Source organism: Lagopus leucura, unplaced genomic scaffold (assembly GCF_019238085.1).
Source record: "Lagopus leucura isolate 7727_CA_CO unplaced genomic scaffold, USGS_WTPT01 Super-Scaffold_100021, whole genome shotgun sequence".
Lineage (NCBI taxonomy): Eukaryota > Metazoa > Chordata > Aves > Galliformes > Phasianidae > Lagopus > Lagopus leucura.
Genome location: NW_024962274.1, coordinates 5,402,884 through 5,427,163, shown reverse-complemented (window position 1 = coordinate 5,427,163; position 24,280 = coordinate 5,402,884). Strand labels below are relative to the sequence as shown.

Sequence of the window (24,280 nt, the reverse complement as noted above, 5' to 3'; positions counted from 1 at the left end):
CTCAGCAAGCTGATCAAGCTGAAAAATAACATGAGAGAAAGTTTCAATCAGATGAATTTCTTGATATGATTCACAGTGCAGCAATACAGTCTGTACACAATTTGGCACAATCAAGTGGGAACAAGTCACATGAGGCTGGTACAGCCAGTATTTTCACTACAGAACTACATATCACAACTGCCCACATACATAAAGGTTTGCATTGAAGTGCCTGGGACACAAGCAGTCCTTCCTTTCCACAAGCTCTCCAAAAGTAACCTTTGACAGAGACTAAGGTAGATCATGGAACAAAGTTTTAGGTCACTCATGTCTTCAAACAATTTCTTTAACAAAGCAAATGAAATGAGAAGTGGTATACTTGCTAACATTCCATTGTTTGCCCATGCCTTTAAACCTGCGCAAGCGATGCCCATGTTTGGGCACGTGCTATGTGTATATGCAGGACAATGTCTGTCATCCTCTGCATGTCTCTTAAGGAACTACAAACAGCTTTGAAAAACAAAGGAAGTTATGTTGTGTGTATGCACTGTTTCTATTTATGCATCTATGAGTAATGAGCATGGAAAGTCCAGGGCTGAACAGCTCTTTAAAAGAACAGTGGTTTCAAAGTTCGGAAATTCAAAGGAAAGACTAAAAAAAAAGAGGGAAATGATCATCAGTGAAGCTTAAGGACAAGAGAGTGGGTATGCTGGAGGCATACAATTGCTCTTGCTTCACCCTATAACCCCAACAAGGTTTCTATAACAAGACTATGATTTTTACTGACAGTTACTGGCACAGAAATTACATGGTGGCCTTGGTCTTTCTGATGCAAAAAAAAAAACAGAGGACTAAAGGGCATTATCAACTTTCATAAAGCAATGCTGATGCATTAATGATCACTGACCAAATTTTATTGGAAAAAAAAATTAGTTTTACTGGAAAATGCTTTCTCTGTCCTCTAAAATGATAGGTTTACTGCTAACACTCGACCTGTGGACTACCTATGTTCATTTTGATTTGTATTATCCTTCGCAGCAGAGATAAAACAGGACATTGTTTAGTCACAGAGAAGTATGTAAAAATCAGCAGTAATAAGGAACCTCTGTTGAAACGATGGATTCTTTTGTTAATAATCAACAGCTACTTACCTCATGATAGCCGATTCCTCCAAATACATAGTGGTTACAGTCTCAAAATTCAAGGGTCCTCATGCACCTTAATTTGGATTCTTTGGGCCAAAATGTTTACTCAACCTGTGTCTGTGCCCATGATGTCACTGTGTCTCTTTTCCAGAGACAGAAAGAGAACATAACTCTCCATTGTAAGGAAGGACGATTATGGAACATCTATGCAGATCACTTCTCAAAAGAGGGGAGGGAAGAGACTCCTTACTGGAAGTAACCAGTCCTAGATTTGAGTTTCTTCACTCTTATGGATCATTTGTGCAGTAATTCAAATGAACTAAACTAAATTGAAAAAGAGTAACTTAAGTTTTGAATGGGAATGGCTATGCAAGATTTATTATGCACAAACCAATATGTTTTAAAGTTGTCCCTTTACTTAAGTTCATTCTCTTTACTGCTGAGCACTGAGACAGGACAAGGCAGAAACTGCCCTACAGGACACCTGAAGTACCTACAGCCTGCTGATTAATTTGCACAGGCAAGACCATATCCTGGCATCTTCGCGTTGAATAATGTGACCTGAACGTACCAAGACTTGACTGCAGTTCTGCACAGAATACAGTTACATTAAATAGTTGGTAATGTTAAGAGCATGCTCCAATCTCTATACCTGTCATTTTAACCATGCTAATTCACATAATAACCTGTAAAAAGGAAAGTACCAGATTTCTGCAAAAGACAGATCCCAACAAAATCTGTATGTCACAATCAAAGGTACGAAAAATTAATAAGCATGGCTACAGACTACAGTGTTCATTATGCATTACAAGCGAACAAGTTTGAACATACTCAGAGGAAAAAAAAATACCATTCAGCATATTTTATGTACATTCCATACAAAGTCAGATTTATTTACCCTCTAAAATGATATCTAATGATGTTAATTTGGCAGTTTCAAAAACCTGCTATCATTATGGGTGAGGAAATCCAATTATGAAACATACTTTGCAATTTCTTTCTTGACAAATATAATCACATTGCATTATTTTGGTGCAGCTTGCCAATATGCTTCATTTAGAAGCCTCATTACAAATAAACTAAACTTACTGTACTCTAGCAGAAATATCAGCATAATATTTTGTTTCAGGTACAGAAGAAGGCAGTGTTCAGTTATCAAGCATTTTCAAGTATCCATGGCTTTTCCTGTTCAGCTGACAGCTATTTTTGCACCTTGACAAGAATTACTGGGACTGAACTTGCTGCAGGGCAGTAGATTTTTTTTTTTAATCTAACAAGTGACAGATGCAAAAAAATTTCAGAAGATCCCCATTTAGTTCAATGCTTTTGATTTCAAACCGACCAACAGACATTTAAACAAGATTCCATCTTTAAGTGAACAGCAGTTGAAAGCCATCAAGAAACAGCTCTGAGGAGGTGCGCATTTGCCACTTCTGGGAATAACAGAACTCGGTCTTCATGACACTGAATTTCCACCTTACAATTCCCATTTGGAGCACACAGAAGTTCCCACATAGTATTTGAAAATAAAACAGTGAAAATAAGGGTTTTTTTTGGTTTCAATATTTAATCCAAACAGACACAGACACAATTTATAAAATTATTCTATTGCATTAAAGTTTTATATAGCATTTGACTCTTATTAATGGTTTTCCTTCAGTGTATCATATATTCATATTTTAAAATATCTTTGCACAGTCTTTTGTGCAAGTACATGCTAAAAATCTGCAAATGCACACTAACACTAAACAGCACAAAAAATACATTCTGTATCCATTCATATGCAAATTTAAAACATTTCACTTGGCAGATAAACAATGAAAAGTTATTTTAAAAAAATCAGAAACTACAAAAATGCGCACATAAAAGTCTTCCCTTTTGGATTTTTAGTAAAATACTGCTCTGTATAAGATCTAATGAAAAATTCCAGTGCTTACAAAATACTTTATATCTATGAGAAAAACAAATGTGTAAATTTATACCTGTATGAATTAAACAATCACCTCATTAAAATATGAAACTGAAGTCACGGGGAGACGGCATAAGTCAATGCAGGTGTCACATGTACCAGGACATGTAAAGCTGTAATTAACTGGGCACCAGGCAGTATCACAGGATATAAATATATACACTAAAACCCAGAGTCTAACACGATATGCAGCAGCTACAGAATTAAGTGTTTAACCAGCTACATAGATTAAATATAGCAGTGTTTTCAGAAGAGAGGGACGAAGTCTAGAAACAAGAAGCGATTAATAATAAAATCTGCTGTGTTTACTGGTGTTAGCAGTACAGTGTCCTTAACAATATGTTTTAATCTGCATAAGTTGGCTATCCAGGTATATAAAAATTTGGTAATTTTATGGAAATTCAGAATTTCAACTGAAATGACAAAATCCTTATTAACCATATCTGTTTAAGTCTGTCATGATGACACCTGTGTTCAAAGGAGACTAAATTTGGGGGATCAGGTGATGCAAGAATCTATGGCAGTTTAATCTCTATCACATGAATTTCTAAATAGACCTTGTCTCTGATGATCAGGTAATTCATCTGGGACATGGGGACTGATACCTTTGTCTCACAGAATTTCATACAAACTCTTTTGAAATATTGGCATGAAAACATCCTGTGAGTATCACATTGCAAATGACAACAAATCACCAACTTGGGTCACTTTCCCTTCTTGGGATATGGCTTCTTCATTTTTTGAAACTAAGCAAATATAAAGAAAACAACAAAAATCAACGTATTTTTAAGATGGATATAAACTATTCTACAAGCTTTGTGGTACTAAATAAAACATTTTTACCTCTATTGGCCTTTTTATAGGATTTAAGTTGATTCTAATAGAGTTGAAAAGCAAGTCTACAGACTTGCAGATCCAACATGAAAACTGCTTGGGAGACAACAAAATAAACCACTGGAGTGTAACTTATTTCTCAGCTTTCCATTTTCAGAGGAAAAACATTTTTTCCTTGAATAATTAGAATAAAGAAGAAAAACGAAATTTAATCAGTGCCAATGAATAGTACCAACTGAGGCCTCAGATTCTTAGATTGAAGAGTTACTGTTAACATGAGTAAAATCGGTGCACGTGGGCGAAAAATGAGCAGGTACCGACCTCTGAGCCTTCTCATTTTGTTCATGAACTAAGTACGATGTAATTACTTCCTACAACATTGCTCCCTCCAAAAATACAAGTCAACTTGGTATAAATATTGTTATGGAACTAGCAGTAATAGTTTATGATAACGAAACGACAACTTTGCTATGCAGAACTTCTATCACAAACCCAAAAATAAATACCAAAAGTCACCTAGCCATAAAAATAACATATCATAGAGGTTTCAGGGCACACACTACTGGAGGTAAAAGTGGATTCAGTAAGCATAATTTTGACAGCCATACTACACAGATAGATATCTTTAAACTTGATTTTATAATGTAGAAAATTTCAGGATATCACTGGCATTTTAGGGGACTTTGCAAACTGTAGTAGATATCCATGTTGCTTTATTACCAGAAAACAAAGAAATTTAATGCTTCCAGCTTTGAAGCAAACAAATAAAAACAAAAACTTTACCAAAGAAGTCTCTACTTCATAAATATATTTTTATTCAAGACATCCTATAAATTGACCTCTTAGAACGAAATCTGCATCAGCAAGCACATCTTGCCATTCTGTTCCATCAGAGATATAGCAATACCTACTTTTGAAAGTTATAAAATTGTTTCCCTCTGGCATAGAATCTACTAATTAAAGAAAATTTGGCAGTTTAGCTGTAGCTAAGTTTTAGTTATACTGATTCATCTCAAAAGGACCCTGGAAAGCCAATATGAAAACTGCATTTAAATATTTTTTTCCTTTCCATCTTGTTACACTATTTAAAAATAAGCTAGAACACAAAACGTCATGCTATGCAATATTTGATGCCCAACTTATTACTGCTCCATATCCCACTCAAAAAGCACAGCAATTCTGAATTAAGGTTGCCACTGTTATTGCTGCTCACCCAGTACAGTCAGTAAGCCACTGTTCAGAAACCTAGGCACAATGAATGGCATGGTAACCTTAACTCAGCATTTCCTGCTAATTTAGGTCAAAATAACTAAGTTTTAATGTCGTATTCAATTTTCATAACTGAAATTCATAGCGAATAAAATGTATTTCATTCTATGTTATACTTAAAGTGGCTGGTCTTTTTAGTAGAGCTTTCTGATTTTTTTAAATGATATAACATTGGGGGAAGAGTTAAAATAAAATACACCTAGCTACCATATTTATTCTGCAGATTTTGGTGTGCCAAAATTGACAGCCAGCTTTCTTGACTTTCGCTTGCTGGAAGTATTTGGTGTTGATTTGTTACGAGGAACGCTTGGAGTAGCCACACTGTCTTGAAATGAAACAGAAGACTGAGCAGCTTGAGGAGATTTTAAAGGAGCTGACGAATTATCTTGCTGAATGTGATCAGAAGACACTGGCTGTTCATTCTTTAGTGGTGCAGCTTGAGGGGAACTCTGAAACTCCTTGAACTCAAAGTTTTTCTTGCTAGCAGCCCTTTTTTTAGTTACCTTTAAATTAAATAAATATTATTTAAAAGAATGCATTCCTTAAAAAAAATTGCAAATATTCCACTATTAGAAAACATGCACAAAAATATTAAACATAATTTTCTAACACTAATCAGTTCTTCACAGTAGAGGTGTCGTATGCATCACATAGGTATAGTTCTACAGAAATGGAATATTAAGACAAACCTGCCAAACTTACCTGTAGAGGTATAAACTGGTTGTGAGAACCAACTGGTATAGTTCCTGCAAGAGACACGTTTCCTGGATAGGAACCAGGATAATAGTGTTTGCCATGAATAGGCACTGGAGCTCCCCAGGACACTGGACCGAACATGTGAGATGATGGAGGTATTATATTAGCTGTGAAAATGAATATCTTTTAGCTCTCTTTCCTCATAAAGAGCATATCAATTCCCCAAAACCCAAAGCATCCTAGTGACATTTCTACATATGTTCTCTCTCCAAGAATGCCTTATTTTCTTCATACTTGCTTGAAAATCGGTAGTTATTGATTTTTCAACAACAAAAACAATAAAATAACTACTAAACAGTTCTGCTTTTAGAGTACATCTAGGTGACAGCACTAAGCTGCTACATCTGTATTTCAGAGCACACATAAATTTGCATAGATTTTCACATCTTTAGCCAAGTGAACTATACTAGTCAGGGGAAGTTAAGATTGGCTATTAAGAAAATGTTCTTCTCCAAAAGGGTTGCTAGGCACTGAAACACGCTCTCCAGGGAAGGGGTCAGAAGCACTGAGCCTGAAGTAGTTCAACAAGCATTCAGACAGTGCTCTAAAGCATAAGGGTTAATTTTTAGATGGTGCTGTGCAAAGTCAGGAGTTGGGCTCAATTAGTCTTTTGGGTTTCTTCCAACTCCAGATATTTTATGATTCTACCCTCAGGGGATGAAAGACGTAGCAGTTGCTGTGAGGGTTACTGGGATACTACAGTTGTGCTGACTAATTACAAGCAGTCAGGATGACACAAAATACAATTTACTCTGATACAAAATAGTGAAGACAGACATGCCACCAGGATTTGTAACGCTTGCAATTTAGCAGCATAATGTTTTGCAGTACACAACAGGATTGAGATGCAGCACTTCAGTGAAAGTTTCTTCTGAACAAATGAAACTACTAACGCCTGGAAAACCAAGCCTGAAAACCAATAAACCCACATAATTAAAAAAACAAAACAAAACCAACAAAGGGATATCTTCTGAATTTTGAACTGTATCAGCTTTGAACTGACTACTTTTTTTTTTTTTTTTTAAAGGAAAAAACACCTAGTACCATAATGGAGAATTACATTAAAAAGGAAAAGAAAGAAGAAACAAGAGTCAGGAAAAGCATGATTCTCTGAATTGATTTGCATATTGATGAGAAGAGGTTCATGCACTGTTTTCCAAGCAGTTCAAATGTAAGACTACACTGCAAGATGACCAAAAACAAGGCTTTCTGAAAGGCACCTGTTCTCCTACAAAGAACTATTACAATTACAGGCAATCATGACAATACCTGAAATGTGTACTAGTCAAATGCTTACCAGGGGGTTGGGGAAAGACTGGAGGAATAGATCCAGGTGGCACAGGAACTCCTAGTGGCTGGTAATTTGGAAACATCGGTGGAGGAAAAGGCAAGTTAACTCCTACAGAGCTCTTTGAAAAAATAAGCAAATGATGGATTACAAGCAGACCAATGCAACAGAGACAAATATCTTAGAAGATTCTTTGCTGTCCTCACCAAACGCTGTAAAGCAAATAGTGCAGCTTTCTCCTTTGCTTCAGCTTCAGAATGGCACTGTGGTCCATGAACCAACAATCCATTGGATAATTTGATGTGACAAACGGTCATAGTCTAGAAAAATGAGACAAGATTTTTCAGGGCATTTGTACTGCAGACAAACAGTGAGATGGAAACAGGGGCTTTATTGTTTGCTTTGAAAAAAAATGGGAACAAAAGGAGCTAAGTTTTATTTTTGGATAGATTTCAGTACACAGTCAGATGTTTAATAAAGGGCAATGGAAACCAAGCTGAGAACTTGAACTTTTGCAGAAAATGAGTATTACCTGTGGTGTTTTCACAAAAGAGAAATCAGGCTGTGACATTCCAACAAGAGAACAAATACGAGAAAGTTCAGAAACAGGAGTAGACAATGTGGATTGTTGACCAACAAAAGGGTGACCTCCAGTTTCCAATGCTGGTGTACTCTGAGGGCCTCCAGTGCTATGAGGATTGTTCATAAAAGCAGCTGATTAAAAAAAAAAAAAAAAAAAGCTGTATCACAAATATTTCCTGCAGTGAAAGAAGAGTAACTTTGTTATTAGCATTGCATGAGTCATATTTGTGGTTTTTTTCCTGGTATTTTCACATCTGATGAACAAAATAAGAGAGTATGTATAAAGTAATTATTAATGCTGAATAAACAAGTAGAATAGAAGAATATGGATGTTTAATTATTTCATTCTGAAAACACATACTGAAGCATACTGAAACTCTCAATTACGTTGATGTCTAAACATACCCATTTTTTTTGTTTGTCTATACTGCAATGCAGCTCCGTGGCAATCCTGTCTACCAGGGGAAGCAGGAACATCATTAGCCTGGGGTTTTACTTCATTCCTTGTTTCCAGGTCAGAGCCATCTATCTTCAAAATTTCCTTGAGCATCTGTGTTCCTTTCTGTAAAAATAAAACAAACTCTTCAGGGACATGATAGCATTCAACCCTCTTACTTCCTTCTGTATATTACAATCAAGTACCACAAATTAAATATTACAATCAATATTACACCAAATCTGCCTTTTTGTTTTTCTATCAGTTGCATTTTTAACAAAGCACAGATAACAGCATCTTCACAAATGTGTTTGTTAATTTTCTTCTAGAGTAGCTAATTAGAAGCTCATCAATACGTTCAAGAAGGCTGAAAGAGGTTTCATGGAGTTTCTCATAATAAAAGCATTGATGATAAAACAGCAGAAGCTAAAGTGCCACATAATGCTTCCTGCAGTACACAGACCATGGCAAATGACTGTGGTGATAGATGTTCTTCATTTGTAGCTCTTGCTTCCTTGGAAGAAGTCTGCACTTCATTTTCTTTGGAAATTTTCAAAGAAGCTAGAAGGCTTTCAAGTTCACTCTCCTTCTAAAGAGAAATTTAAAAAAAGTGTATCAACTTCATGTATTACCAGTAGATGCAAGAGGAAAGATGCTTTAGTTTGACATTAATTTTACACTCATTCAGGACTTTTTTTTTTTTTTCCCCTCTGAGTTTGGGCAGATCACAGCACCACTTGTTAGACTGGGAACAGACATCCAGAGATCATATAAGGTTTTGCACATAAAGAGCAAGCAATCTATGAAGGAATGATTGAAAGAACGATCAAGGTTAGTGGAGTTTGTCTGTTACAAACAGGAATTTGAGCACAAGTGAGCAGAAATAATGGAAACAAAACTAGGGAGAAACAGATACTATTAAAGAAGCACATGAAAATCAATATAACATCCTACCTTTCCACCTGTACAGGGACCATCACTTGCAGCCTTCTGAACTACAGGCACACTTTCATTTCTCTTCAGAAGTTTGACATTGTGCTTATTCATGCCTGCAAAATTCTGAAATAATACTGCAGTATTTATTATTGAATACTAATATTCCATTATTTATTATAATGTAATTGAATTTAAAACAAGCTAATATTCTTATTCAGTAAAATGTATTATCCTATTACAATATAGCTTTTACCACCTGAGATGAATAGGAAAATCACTTGTTATCATCATCATGTTCCTAACGCTCTTAATTTTCTGTCTATAAAATCTCTCTAGAGAAAAAAGATCTCCAAAATAAGGTTAATGTATTAAAAAAATCAAATAATACGTCCTTAAAATGGTTACTCTGATCAGAGCATAGTGAAAAGACATGAAAACATTTACTCAGCATAGAACAAATTACCTGTTTGTTTGATATTTTATTATGGGGTTGACTTTCACCCCTTGTAAATCTGGAATCTTCTTTAACTACAAACAGAGAATAAGAATAAAAAACAGTCTTTAAGAACATTACAAAATATAAGAATCAAAACAACCAAACCAAAACCTAACAACACTATACTAGTACAGAGAGTTGCATTAATTTGAATGGTTGCATTGTATGTCTCCAATTCATACTTTTAAGATTATTTGGTGTATGCTTTTTTTTATAGAGTAAAATACATGAAAACGAAGCACGTGGTGACAATTTTATATTCTACAAACATGACTACTTGCAAGCATATTTTCAAAGCCAAAGTTTTTCTTGTTTGGCTGTTTCTCTGTTTGCTTTCTGTTTTTTCAGAATCACTTCAGAGGAAATTCAACATAATGATGAACAACTTGGTTTGAAGGGTTTGGGTCTAAATGTGGATTAGCTGTATACATGCACCAGTGACAGTATCTGACAACAACATGTACCAAATAGTGCTTGTATAACTGTAATGCCCTTTTACTCCCCGTCAGTAACTACAAAGACAACAGCCATTTCAATGAAAAACAGACAAAGCAACTAAGTTCTCTCAAATGAAGTTTTCAATCATAGTACTTACATTTTTTATATGGCTCCTGCTTTCTTTGCTGACTTCTAAAGCTGCCATCACTGAAGCCTGGCTTATAGAACTGATTACCAGATCCCAGCTTGATTTCCTGAGGTAGAACTGCACCCTAGAATTTCCAACATCAAACCTTAACAAGAAAGCTACTATATATCATTCACATAACATTTTCGTTGCCTCTTTCCAGCTCTCCACATATCCTGTGCAACAGTAGTGTTGCAAATAAGTTCTGAGTCAAAATAACTGGTAAGTCCTTCTGATGTAATGAAATAATGTAGAGAATTAAGAATTCATATTTTGAATCCAGAAATTTGTTTAAGTGTATACACTTACCTTCTCATGTATGTTTTGCTGAACATGGTGAGACTTCCCAGAACCTTGCAATGATTGCCATATACTGCAAAATTCATTCTCTTGCTTATTCTGTGCCTGACAAAATAAGAAACAATTATCCAATAAACTCAACAGCCTTAAACTCAACTTCTGAGCAGCTAGTCATATGCAATGACATTCTGGAAATGCCTAGTTTAACAGTGCTCAGACAACAGAACTTCTCATACATTAGAAGAATTTGTGGGTATTTAATTGTGATGGGCTACAATGTATTTCCGCAATATCTTTTGCAGAGAACCACTTGCAGTTGTAATTGTAATGAGCCCAGCGTTGGAGATTGGTTTTCTTTGCTCGCTTACAATTTTCAGAAGTTACTAACATACAAAAGATCACTGACTATATTTGTATATATACACTATAATTGAATTCAGATGACAACTTGAAATGCTTTTGAAAGCATGCTCTCATATTGAAAATATGCTTTCATTTTATAAATAATGATTTACTTTTAAGGCCTTAACATGCTTATCTGCTTCATAACTTTACAGGTGTACCACCACAAAACGAAAGGCTAGATCACAAACAATAACTCTTTTGGAAAATCCAGAATCTGAATGTGGTAACACAAGATTTTTTCATTTATGCAGGAAGTGGGACAAGTTCTGCCCCAGTCTGCACAGGGACTAAAACACCTTGGTTCTCTTACACCAGATGTTTGCATACGATGAAAAAGGACAGGTGCTGTAAACAGTGGCCAAAATACTAAAGGAAAAAGGACGCTCACTTTATTTTTCTGATTGCTACTCAGAAACGATCCTTTGTGGGGTGAGTTGGAGGTCCCTTGATATTCAGCCCTGAGATTGTAATGCTGTCTTCCATTCAGCTGCTAAATCAAGAGAAAACAGAAAACCTGAAGTGTGTCACCACTCTAAATTTTCTTTTGAATAGCACTCTTCTATACGTTTAGAAAATACAATGCAATTCTTCTTTAACACATCTATTCACATTTAATTACCCATTATGCTTATGTTTTTTAAAGTAACTTATTAAAAATGAAAGATTAATTAAACTGAACCCCAATTCATCTGCCATTTTTCCTGCTTTATTTCATTTCTGGAGTAATCATAACCAAAATGCAAAATTAAAAAAAAAAAAAATCTTGCCTTTCTGAGCAGGGATACAAGTTTGGCCTACAGCAAACACTGAGGAACAGAGCATTAAGGAAATAACTGCATCTCTGTCAAACCAAGCTATTTGCTAAAACCAGCTGCAGCATCAATGCTCTGATCTGAATATTTGCCTTTTGGAAATCCAGCCAAAGCTATTCAAATAAAGCAGAAAATTGTCAGAAAAGAATGCCTGGTCCCTTTAATTACTGAATAAATTAATTTATCCAAGATAAGAACTATTTTACTTCTAATACACTGACATGAAAGTAATCATTTTTCAGACCCAATAAGGATAACATCCAAGGTTACAATTTAGCTTCCACGTAAAAAACTACGTATGTCCAAGTAGAAATGAAAATAAAGTCTTACTTGAGTAGGAACAAAAAGGGAGCGAGGGGAATGGTTGAGGCCTCCCAGACGCACTTTTTGTGAGCATACAGATGTTAGATCAGATGCATATGAATTGTAGTTGTTCACTGCTGGCTGAGGTTTAACTATGGCCGTCAGTTTTTGATTCCCCATTTCTGACCGAACACCATGAGACAGGTTAATTAAGGCACTTGAGGGCAGACGATAACCTCTGGCAGGTGAGCACCTTAAGGAGAGCAAATGTAACATTTATTTGATGTCATTTAAATGTTGACATTTCAATACATCTGATTTGACAATGCTGTTGCCTCTATACAAAAAGATGACTCAAGTTTGAGCATCAGAGGTTAAAAATCATACCCAACATTAAAATCTAGTACCTTTACATACAACATCAAACAAACATCACAACCCATCTGTTGTGTTCCTCTTTGGCCTCTGGCTTTCAAATACTGGTTTTATACTGCATCTTTCAGTGCTAACCCCAATTTTTAAAAGAAATTGTTATATCACAACTCTGTATTAAGTATTTTTGTAAAAAAATTGTATATATATGAACCAGAAAGTAATATTCTTCTCCTGAGGTGAAAGCTAACGCCAGTGGCAGAACAATAATCTGAAGTCAAGAATCATTTAGTCAGTTTTGTACAATTCTTGATAGTAAAGATAATCTGTTCTACAGGACACACTCTTGAAAGGAATAGATTGTGTTATGCACGCTAAACACAGGGAATAGGCAAGATTTTCTTCTAATTTGTCTTAAGAAATTAACTTGTCTAAATGCAAAAAAACAAAACCAAACAGTAAAATGAATACTACTGAGTAAATTACTGCACTTAGACATTTACCTGCTTACTTAAACACAGAAGGGTTACTGCACTCTAAACTAGAAACATCAGTGATGCCTCCACCTGAAGAACAGTTGAAGCTTTTAAAAGGCAGTCAGTCTAGTGCTCGAGTACCAATTTTTGATTGTTCAGAATCCCTTTTTCAGAGGAGCAGATGATCACTAAGTCTGGCTTTTTAACTATATATTAAACACACACTGATAATAACCTGTATCTTTGTTTAAAAACGACATTTCAATCTAGCATGTTATTCTGCCGGTTCATATCTGTCTTCTAAAAGTTAGTAGCTTTGAACAAAATCCAACTTAAACGCATTTCCCTTCATAAAAATTATTCCCACTCAAAGAGAAAAAGAAACGCAATTATAAGTATAATTGAGAAGTAAAGCTAAAAAAAAAAAAAAAAAAAAAAAAAAAGGCATCTAAAACCACTGGACCACTGAAACCAGAGGCCAACAATGAAATGGCTGTGGAAAAGGCTATGAAATCCTCTGCACAAACCTTATAGTTAGGCCTCCAAGGAATTCTTCATCAAACAAAACTTCAAAGAGCACATCTGTTTCTCTACTGGCTATAGAAAATGAAATAAAATGTCATACTGTGTCCGTGACAAGTAGCAGTTTAATCTAAACTACGTCTTGTCAGTTATGCAGTAAATAATGAAAATAAGTCATTTAGCTAAAAGAAATCCTTGTTCTTTAAATTAGGAACTTCATCAACAACAATTCAGAAATGCTTTCCCAGAGAAAGTCAAATATGGCTGCCCTGTTAAGATATACTTTGATCAGAAATACACTGAGCATTACAACTTATCAACCTGATGATCGATTGATATTGCAGGTGATTTACAGCAGTGCATCACAGGTGTCAGAAACCACCAGCAAAACAGATGCAAGGCATTCTTTGCATTCAGGCAATGAGAAATGGACATCTTCAGCATTACCTTCAGTGATTATTTCTTGCATAATGATAGATTAAGACCATGTTAACAATTTCTATTATAGATCTCAAACTTTTACACCCCATCTGCTTAGGTAAATCCTTTTGTTTACCTGAAACAGACAGTCCTCTCATCAAAGAAGTTGTAAACCCATGTCACTTAACAGAATTCAAATATCATAAAGTAAAATCCAAATAAAAAAAAAAAAAGAGACAAAATCATACGTGATAAAATTGTACATTCAATGAAATGCTCCTATTGTTTTTACTCTTTTTTTAATTCCAGTTAGTTCTTTTTGCAGCCTGTATTCTTTCTCACTGAACTCAATGCTTTCTTCATTTTAAGAATGAACAAAGGGTAAATAATTTCATATTCAAAGTACAGCTGGATAACACATGAAATTAAAAAGGAATACCTGTAGATTTATTGAACAGTAAATAGTGGCTTCAAGTTGCATATCTTTCAGAGGTGAGAAATACATATGTTTACCACTATTATACAAAAAAACCCCAACCCTTCTATGAAGCTTAGTTTCACATCCCTAGCCTAACTGTTATAAAGCTATAATGCTACAGTTAGGAAGAAAATATTACCTCCTTTAATTCCTATAATGGTACCTCGAAGACCAACTGGTACAGAGAAGTTCTCCCTTACATTGACAACACGGTCAAACAGCCTATACTCTGCATCTCTATCTGGAACAACTCCATTCTGCTGTTCTAAAGGCTGAAAAGAATAAAAAAGGGATTACAAAACACATCTATAACCTGAAACACACTACAAAACAAACTCAGAAAACAGACAAAACACAGAGTCCTTTCCATCCAGACACAATGCAAACAATTTTTAAAAATTGTTTACTGCAACTCTCACTGCTTGAGGAACAGCAGCACTGTGTGTGGTTTAAGACAAACCAAGGGGACCAGTTTAGACAATCTAAAACCACCAAGTGTATCATGCCTGTATGAGTAACATAGGTGAGTATCTGAGAAATAGCAGGGAAGATGAGCAGCTGATCATATAGCAAGAACCAAACAAAAAGGAAAACAGGGAAGAGGAGACAAATGGAAAGTGCATTTCCTTATACAGGCCACGAGAAATGAAAGTCTGAAAGTCAGAAGAAAGAGAAGAACTGAAGTTACGTATGAGTATATGTACGTGAATGAGTTTGTAGTTAGCAGAAAACTCTCTCCTTGTAGAGAGAGGCTGCCACTTCAACGCTGATTTTCTAGGAGGCATAAGAAAATCTATTGTCCACAAACACTGTTGTAAAATTCTGCTTTCTGAGAATTGAAAAGCTGAGTTAAAGTAACGATGATCTCAACAACATTCACTTCAAACAAAATCAAAAATGTTTCATCTCACTTACTCTATACAGCAAATGGGGTTTCACAGTTACTCGCACCTTCTTGTTGCTCTTTCTCTGCTAAAGGAAAGGTAAAACAAAACATGTGAAGAAATAATGTAGAGCTCTTTGTGAAGAAGGCAGCTTTGTGAGACCTGTACAATTAAGTTGGTTAAACCTCATTTTTAAAATATGACTGAATATTTTTGAAGAGCTTGCATTGTGTAATGCCAGAACTCACATCAATTCATGTCCCCACATGTAATTTCAAAGAAATCAGCCCGTTTCTTCATCTATCTTTGCCTTCACCTTTGGGCTTTAGTAACTCCTTTGGCAACCTTTTTGATCTGTGGTGTTGAGAAAATAGCTTTCTAATTTTCCTCTCTAAACAAGTTTTCACAAAAGAGAAAAGCAAGGGAAAAAGAGCTAGTAGTGTACTTGGAAACAGCACTTCAGTTAACCAGAATGTATACTGATGCCTGTTCCTTTCTGAAAAAGCAGAGTTCAGAGTACAGCCTATTGCTGCAGAATTACCTCGAAAATAGTGAGTCAATTAGGAAGATCAAGAATGACCTCCTCTGAATTCCTGTGTCAATTTACATTGCAAATTCAGATTTTACATTATGTTCTATTTTTTTTTTTTTTTTGGAATGACAAGTAATCTCCCAGTTGCTTATTCTAATTCAAGACCTTGGAAAATAACAAGCAATCAGTTTTTGGTTCATCACTGCTGACAGTGGCACTGAGCTGCATACCTTGCATTTTTCTATTTCCTCTTCAATTTTCTCAACAATAGCTGCATCCAAAATTTGCAAGTCACAAGATGAGCGAGATAAAGCAGAGACAGGATGTGCCTTCAACCAGGCAACAATTTCTTGAACTTTCTCAGCTCTAAATAAAAGAGCAAATGAATTTAAAACCCCTCAAGTACATATATATATATATATACACACATACACATATATGTGCACACACACACACGGCATTTTAAGAGGATTCCTGATTTTAATACTGAAGTATTGTGATACAGGCACAATGCTTGTACACATTCATAAATGATCTAAAAGTGCTCTATGACTTAACAAGAGACATTATAAAAATCAAGCCTAACTGAATGATGCAGTACTGTTTCAAACTTACAACTTTAAGTTTTGCCTCAACAAAAAACAAACAACAACAACAACAACAACAAAACCCAGGAAGTGAAAAAAGAGTAGTTAATAAATTATGTTTGCATTTGAACAACTAACTGTGTCCAGCTGTGATTAAAGATTCTGCACTAAGTTCTCACAGAACAGTAAAGAAGAACTTCAGGGCATGCCTCTGAATGTAAATGGAACACAAAGCTGAAATTCTTATGATTGAGAAGTCCATGAATATGTCTCACTACCTAACAATAAAGGTTTGGTTTTTTTTTTAATGTTATTATACTGCATCTGGAATGAAGGTTGATCCCTGTCTTCCATGATGCTGACTGAATAAATACTAAAATTTGCACCCAGATTTAAATAAAAACATGACCTTAAGCACTTAAAATAATTACTGCTTATTTTCCAAAAATGAAAAAAAGTGTCACTACTTTGCAAATGACACATATTGAAGTTAGCAATAAAAGCAGACATTTTGAAGCAGCCACAGAAAGCTACGTGTCTCATTTATTATTACTCTTGGCATAGGAGTCTGACAAATACTTGGAGTCCACAACTGAAAAGCACAACATTCTGATCATTTTTTCAGACCAATCACTGACCATCATGCTGCTCAAGGAATAGCACTGTTTCAGCTACGTAGCTGCCTCCACGAATTTCAGTACTGCCAGCCTTAATGCTTATTAAAAAGAAAAAAGAGGAGATGGCTTACCCATTCTCATCCTCACCAGGCCAAATGTCATCTTCATAGAATATATCTTCCTGGCTATTCTTGGCTATATAACTGAACAGTTCAGGGACCCTAAACATTGAATAAAATGAGGGGAGATTTAGTTTCATGTCAGCAGACAAACCAAAAAACTTCACTAAAATAAACTTGGGTGGGATTTGAAACTTCTGGATTCTGGACAAATTACTTTTGAATTTCTGTTTACTTGCTAAATACAAGCTGCTGACAAAATTCTTCTATCCTCAACTATGCTTCTCCTTAGAAGGAGCAACTACTGGAAGGAGAATATTGGGAAGCAGAGAATTTCATCAAGCAACCACAAAAAGCCAACTCTTCAGTTCTTCAGTTCTTAGAAGACTTTTGCCCAGAGGACAAAAAAAATCATATGACTGTCATGCAGTTGGATAGTTTAGATCAAGTTCATATCCAGCATTTACCTTTCTAAATACTCTGCAAGTAGCTGTTCAACTGCAGAAGAATACATCCACTCATTTCCAACTTTCTTAGTATAGCCAGGAACTTCTTCATTTTTCTTATTGAACTTGAGGTTTAGCCCCACATTTGCTTTGTGATCTCCATGAGGACTGGAAAGAAAAAGAAGTTAATTAGCTGGCAATAACATGTGCGTAGGCACAAAAACACACACACACACACACACACTATCTTAAATCACAGAAAAGCAATGTTCATTGCAGTGTTTAGTTGTCAGCACTGCAACAACTGTAAATATTACAGGACTTCAGCTGTGCTCCTTAAGGTAAAGGAGTATTTTATCATTTGCTCAATAGATTGATCATTTACCATAATGTACAAGGATGTCCCTGAACAATCAGGGGAACAAACCTACATATTTTGCCATAAGAAGATGTTCATATACCATGTTCAGCTGCTCCTGGAAACTATAGTTCAGAGAACTATAGTGATTTCTTCCATTACAGATTTTAAGCAGCTTTTGTCTTAATTAGTACGACTTTTAAATGTAATGAAGTACAATTATTTTTCCTTTATACTCGCAGAAACCATAAGTACAGTGAAATTGGATCCCACTTCACCTTTTCATTCTCAGTGCAGCAAAGAGAACGCGTGCTGTTTATCCTACATGGAAGGATTCGTATCAAATCAAAACTCATTTCTCCAATTGTTTGATAAGGTTTTGAATACAGTGACTTAGTGGCTCCTTTCACATTGTAAAAAAAGATTTCAAGGAGACTTAAGTTCTACCTAGATAGGTGCTCAACTAGAAAAAAGTATTTCAGTCTAATGATCTAGTTAGATTTTACATTAAATGTTAAAAATCAAATTAAAAAAACACAATGTCCTGCAGTTCTGCCTGAAACAGAGAAAACGTTGTGAAAATACCTGGAATCATGAACTCAGAACAATGCCTTTATCTGTGAATGCAATAATAGAAAGCGAGGACCCTTATTTCACATACCAAGATTATCACTTCCTTGAGAGAAGATTCCTCCAAGAACACAAAGACACAGCAGCTCTACAAGATTAATGCAAATTTCTGGCTTCTATAGCCCAGAGGAGATATATTCAAAACATGCTTTTTTCAGGTACTTAGATGAATTCCACGTTTTCTATATGTAAGCAGTTTCCCAATACTCTGGGATCCTTTTTTTGTGTGATGATCAAACAAGCATTTAGACAGTGATACAAACTAAGCTCATCTTTTAACAACTGATTGGCACATCTCACTGTACAAACATGCTGATGAGTGTTCTTTTGCACCTCTGAACTGCACACAAGCAATAAAAAAGAATTTTATCAGGGCAGAAGAGATTTAGCCAATTCTGCTTCCCAGTGCTGTTCCCGTAACACCTTTCCAGTTTTTCAGATCCATTACGTGTTTATGGAAATTGATGAAGCTGTGATACTACTGTGTCAATACATTTGGTGCACTAATTTCAAAGAGGGACAGAAGATGGCAGCTTTTTATACGATGACCCAACCTCAGTCTGTTCCCATTTTTAAACATTGCTCTTTCTGTAAAAAAAGAGCTTAATATTACTCAATTATTAACCAGCAGTTAGAAGCCTGTAACCAAGCCAGAATCAATCTTAGCCACAACTGAAGTATGTGGCAGTTCAAATCCCAGCTTCAGTTAAGCAAATAGGTAACCAGAAAAGTCAATTTATATCTTTCTTTAGCACTCTAATTAAAATAAATATAAATTAACAAGATGTTAATTTATAACATTATAAGGTCCCCAGGGAGACCTTACAGCAGCCACAGAGTGCCCTCAAGAGCTGGAGAGGGACTCTTTTATTTTGGAGTGCAGTGACAGGAAAGGGTGATGATTTTAAGCTAAAAACCAGTAGGTTTAGATTAGACTTCATAAAGAAATTCTTCACTATAAGGTTAGTGAAAGGCACTGGAAAAGGTCATCCAGAGAAGCTGACATGTTCCATTCCTGAAGGTGTTCAAAGCCAGATTGACAGGAGTTCTAGGCAACCAGATCTAATAGATGGCATCCCTGCCCGTGACATGGGCACTGGAACTAGATGATCTTTTAGGTCCCTTCCCACCCAAGCCATTTTATTATTCTGTGTTTCTGACAAGAGGAAAAGCCATTGCATGTGAATTTAATTTACAGCCAATATACTTCAAAGTTTCACATCACAAATCAGTTCTATAGTTTGAGAATAAAAACAGCATGAAAAACATAGCAAAGAACTGTAAAATAGTGTTAGAATTTACAAGCTACCTTACAGGCAAAATACATTGACAGGTTTGTGTATGAACTTACTTCTTCTTTGATCCTCTTCCAATAAAGATACTCCCTGTAAATCTGGAGACTAGATATCCACTTACTCCAAGACGGCTGGCCAAAATGTACGCAGGATTGTACTTCACAGCGTATTTCTTTAAAACAAACAAAAAAATATTTAAGGATAAGGATTTTCATATAAAGGGCAAATCAATAAAAAGGAAGCTTTTTTTTTTTTGGAAGATGTTAATGATTGTACAATTTATTTTAAATGGTGTTTAAGCTTTTACCACAAGACAAGGACTTACATGCTGATTCTGTATTAGACGATCAAGCTGAGGTTCACATGGAATACTGAAAACTACACGAATTCTTCCTTCTGGCATCACATCACGTGAATCTTGAACCTTGCAGAGAAATGCAACACAACAGAAATGTAACTTAAAAACAGCAGTTTTGGGACTCTGGCCCAGAAGTCTACTTTATGGATAGTTTTGCTGAAGCGTGCACAGAGATGCCTTAGGATTCATCGTCTTTTCCTGACCTATGCAGTACTTTGTCCCAGAGGAAATCAAACAGCATTAAAGCAAAAGAATCCAGGAATAGAAAACAATCATTAACAGGACATGCACGTATTGAAAATCATTCCTCATAAATGAAAATATCCTCCATTGAAGCTACACTACTTTACCCCCATAATGTCAGGGACAGGAAATAGCAGAAGCACCCTGTATTTTGACTAACCATTGGAGAATATTCCATTTAAAATTTCAGCTACCAAAATAACCAGTGCTGCCACACAACGTCTTAGATCATTTTAAGCTTTCAAGTAAGGAAATATAGGGGAAAAAAGCAACAAACATGGAACTAACTTCTCCCATGCAGCCATAGTACGGAGATCCCAGCATAAAGGCTGTACTGCCAGGCGGAAATAAATCATCCAAAGTTTTGATGTTCGAAAAGCGCGAATCAAAGGCTCTGATATCCTACATGAAAAGAGAAAATTGATAATATTAAATGTATCATCCAGTTCCAGCAGAATCATTAAGAAGTTTCATACAAACAGATGCTTATTCTAAAACTCTATATTGTAAAATCTGAAATGATTCAAAGGCAAAGAAGGTAGTGCTGTATTACAAATGCTGGTTACACAATCAACAGTGTACCTTGTAGCACAGCACTACAGCATTTCCTGCAAAATATCAATAGCTATAAAAGTCATTTTTTCAGACAGATCTCTGCTTTGCAATAAGGCCCCACATTTTGTGACACAATACTTTCCTAAGTACATTATTGCTTCTTACATACCAAACGACATTAATTGAAGATGCTTATTTTTGTTCATTCTTTTGCATAGAAAGTGTGCATGTTCCTCCCCCACCTCAATGGAGTAAAGAACTATGTGCAAGAAGATACTGAAGTTGTATATTTACCTTGACAACAGTTTGGTAAACAAAAGGAAGAGCTTGTTTTGACCACTGCTTCTCCAAATAAACTTGACCATTTTGGTTTAGTTGATATCTATTACCAGTGAGTAACTGAGCATACACAACTACTGATGTCTCATGAATAATTATTCCTTTTCTTCTCTGATAACTGAACACAAAATAGAACATTAAGTTTGATTACAACAAACAGAACCTCACCAAGATGGTGGAATTAATTTCTTAAAATAAAAGTAACTCTTAACACAGGGATTTTAATGGTTTGTTTCCCACTGTATAAAAAGTACCCAGAACAAACAGCTTCACCAATTGCTTACCCATCGCTGCACAGCCATCAATATGTAGCTGAGTTTGTTGAACACATTTTACCTTTACAGTGGAGAGTAGTTAAGACAGTTAAATTCAAATTACAGGTAATAAAATGGCAAGATGTGTTCTGTTGGGCATCCACACTCTAGAAGTGAGAACTGTATTCAGACTTAACAATGTTAAGCTCTTGAAATTATATATTGCTACTATATGACTCCATTCTACATACTTTCTACAACTAAAGATTACTAAAATTGGAACAGAGAACTGACTGGGAGAGTAAACACTGATACTCATTTATTGAAAATTCTTTTGTAACAACTTCTAATTTTGAACACTCCGTAATTATCTCCATATATTCTGAAATTTTTCAACATATGCTTTTTAAACTTTTAAAAAATTTGTTTTTTCCAGTGGACCATTAACATGCATTGTTATAAACACAGCAGCTCTTCTCTGCCACTTAAATATATGCCAAGGCAACAAAACATAGCTAAGCTATAAAATACAAAGTTACACTTTGATTTTCAAAGTTACTTACTGCTCAGAAACACCCTGAACTTCTTTCAGCCATATGCTTTGTTCCTTATCTCCAACAAAGGTCACCTTAGTTGGGGGCACTGCATTTCCCATGTACAGTTTCTGTGTTCCATGTGGTTCTTCCAAATAAAACCTTGAAAATTATGACAGATATGAATGTAATCAAATAAGACAACTCTAGGCATAACCAACCACGAGCAAAACTTAAATAGTTAGAAATTATTTTCTAAAGACATGGAAACCTTGCAGTTTTACCAGCTCCTTTTACAACAGACCACACAGTATAAATTTTATAAGAAATACCAGTGCACGTGCTGAAAGGAAGATTGCATAGAAATGTCCTCTTCTACATTACTCAATATGGATTTCCACATGTACATTTTTATCTCACAGTTAAGATTGAGCTCTCCAAAAATTTTAAACCTAGAGTAAAGTACTGAAGAGCTGAACTTCTACACTGATAACCGAATCTCAGAATGATATACAAAGATTCCTCCATCAAAGAGTGTTTGATAAATCTGGAGTAATTTGCTGTTAATAAGTATTACAACAAAATCAAAACTTGTACAGCCTAGTAATCTTCTTCGGAATGAAAAAAATGAAGAAGGTAATTAATTATCTATGGAATATATCTTACTTAGTTTCTCCATCTGACACAGCAACAACTCTGGCTTCCTCAAGGTGCGGCCAATTAACAAAAACCACCTTTCCAAGTACCAAACTGGCAACATTTTCCACTGTCTGAAAAAAAGAGAAGTTTCTGTCACTAATATTTTTTTTTAACACATTCAAACTGTTTCTTGAAAACATTTTCAAATTGCTTTTGCAAAAAGAATGGCTCTAGTTAGCGAACTGTTCTCTTCCAGAACAGAAGACCTATTTTACCTTACTGTGCTGCATTAGATACTACACATAAGGTGATTAGAAATAATGAAGGGAATTATACTTTCTACCATTTTAGGAAGAGTATCACATTTCAAATGTGTGTCTTTGTATCTAGTGTATGTCAGTCATAGGAACGGGGCTGATGTCCATTTCTGGTATATATTTCCTACTGTGGTGTTGGTTTTTTTTGTTGTTTGTTGTTATTGTTGCTAAATCACTTAGAAACTGACAATATGAGCTTAGTAAAATACTTTATACAACAGACTTTATACAACTTCTATATTTCTCAGAAGCACTTCTGTCCAGGACTTTCATAGCATCTGTAATTTTAATCTCATTCTCTTCATCCATTAGTTTCAGCCACTTATTAATCTATTATTTTTGCATGTTTAACTCTTTGCAGTCTGTCTTAAGTACTTACTCCTCCTATTTACCACAAAATCCTACTTTGCTCTTTAAACTTTTCTGTTTTCCAGTATCTATTTATCAAAAATTTTCTAACTTTTTACTTCCATTTCTTTTCCTGAATTTGATATTGCTACTTGGTATTTTTGATTATGAATTAATATTGTCCTGTGAAGCATTTTCTAAAAATATTTTTTGCTTCTTAATGTCTCTGCATCAACTCTTTCCTCCATAAAACAGCTTCATTTACACAGAAAGCATAAGCCTGCTTTGTTACTGAAGAGTCTGATAAAAAGAGCCTACCTGTGAACATCTGAAGGTGACCACAGAGAAATGTTGGAAGTTTTACTAAGGCATCCTACATAAAATACTCTTAAGATAGGACAAAGTCAAACCTTTCAGCAATTGCTCAAAATTCGAGACTGCTCTCTACATAAATTTAGCATTTTAATGCTAATGAACTTCATTTTTTTTTATTACTGACTCCAATACCCAATGAAAGCTTTTCTCTGGAACTAATATAGTACATGCTTTCAATGATCTGAAAGTTATTTTGAAAACAAATACTGATAGTATTATCAACTAATGGACTAAACTTTGAGCTGGCAGGTATTTATTTCAGCAATTAGTTCCATGGCCTTGAGCATTTATCTGTATTTCACATTCCCTTTGATTAATCCAATTTAAAAAGCTTATACAGAAAGCTCACCCTGAGATCAAAGCCTTACTGATTAAATGAAGTTTTTTATAAGAAAAGCTTCAGTAAATGTATGCTGGATTTTTGCAGTTTTTAGATTTTTTTTTTTTT

At 35.2% G+C, this 24,280-nt stretch overlaps 1 protein-coding gene across 2 annotated transcripts in view; it reads right to left on the bottom strand.

The window, feature by feature from the left end:
• Positions 1 to 1,520: 1,520 nt before the first annotated feature.
• XRN1 (5'-3' exoribonuclease 1) overlaps positions 1,521 to 24,280 on the bottom strand; it is a 36,443-nt gene continuing 13,683 nt past the window's right edge. The window contains exons 19-43 of one of the 2 annotated variants that reach the window (XM_042878335.1): positions 22,820 to 22,923; positions 22,184 to 22,315; positions 21,322 to 21,484; positions 20,761 to 20,874; positions 20,197 to 20,295; positions 19,928 to 20,043; positions 17,610 to 17,756; positions 17,155 to 17,244; positions 16,050 to 16,185; positions 15,319 to 15,375; positions 14,543 to 14,675; positions 13,511 to 13,580; positions 12,163 to 12,388; positions 11,409 to 11,510; positions 10,625 to 10,720; positions 10,286 to 10,400; positions 9,658 to 9,722; positions 9,213 to 9,317; positions 8,722 to 8,847; positions 8,228 to 8,384; positions 7,773 to 7,954; positions 7,447 to 7,560; positions 7,250 to 7,361; positions 5,899 to 6,059; positions 1,521 to 5,699 (exon numbers count right to left, since the gene is read on the bottom strand). In XM_042878335.1, coding sequence (XP_042734269.1) covers positions 5,409 to 5,699; positions 5,899 to 6,059; positions 7,250 to 7,361; positions 7,447 to 7,560; positions 7,773 to 7,954; positions 8,228 to 8,384; positions 8,722 to 8,847; positions 9,213 to 9,317; positions 9,658 to 9,722; positions 10,286 to 10,400; positions 10,625 to 10,720; positions 11,409 to 11,510; positions 12,163 to 12,388; positions 13,511 to 13,580; positions 14,543 to 14,675; positions 15,319 to 15,375; positions 16,050 to 16,185; positions 17,155 to 17,244; positions 17,610 to 17,756; positions 19,928 to 20,043; positions 20,197 to 20,295; positions 20,761 to 20,874; positions 21,322 to 21,484; positions 22,184 to 22,315; positions 22,820 to 22,923 — 3,213 coding nt within the window. In that variant the 3' untranslated portion in view covers positions 1,521 to 5,408. The remainder of the gene's footprint in view (positions 5,700 to 5,898; positions 6,060 to 7,249; positions 7,362 to 7,446; positions 7,561 to 7,772; positions 7,955 to 8,227; positions 8,385 to 8,721; positions 8,848 to 9,212; positions 9,318 to 9,657; positions 9,723 to 10,285; positions 10,401 to 10,624; positions 10,721 to 11,408; positions 11,511 to 12,162; positions 12,389 to 13,510; positions 13,581 to 14,542; positions 14,676 to 15,318; positions 15,376 to 16,049; positions 16,186 to 17,154; positions 17,245 to 17,609; positions 17,757 to 19,927; positions 20,044 to 20,196; positions 20,296 to 20,760; positions 20,875 to 21,321; positions 21,485 to 22,183; positions 22,316 to 22,819; positions 22,924 to 24,280) is intronic. The other variant, XM_042878336.1, reaches the window with a different exon arrangement.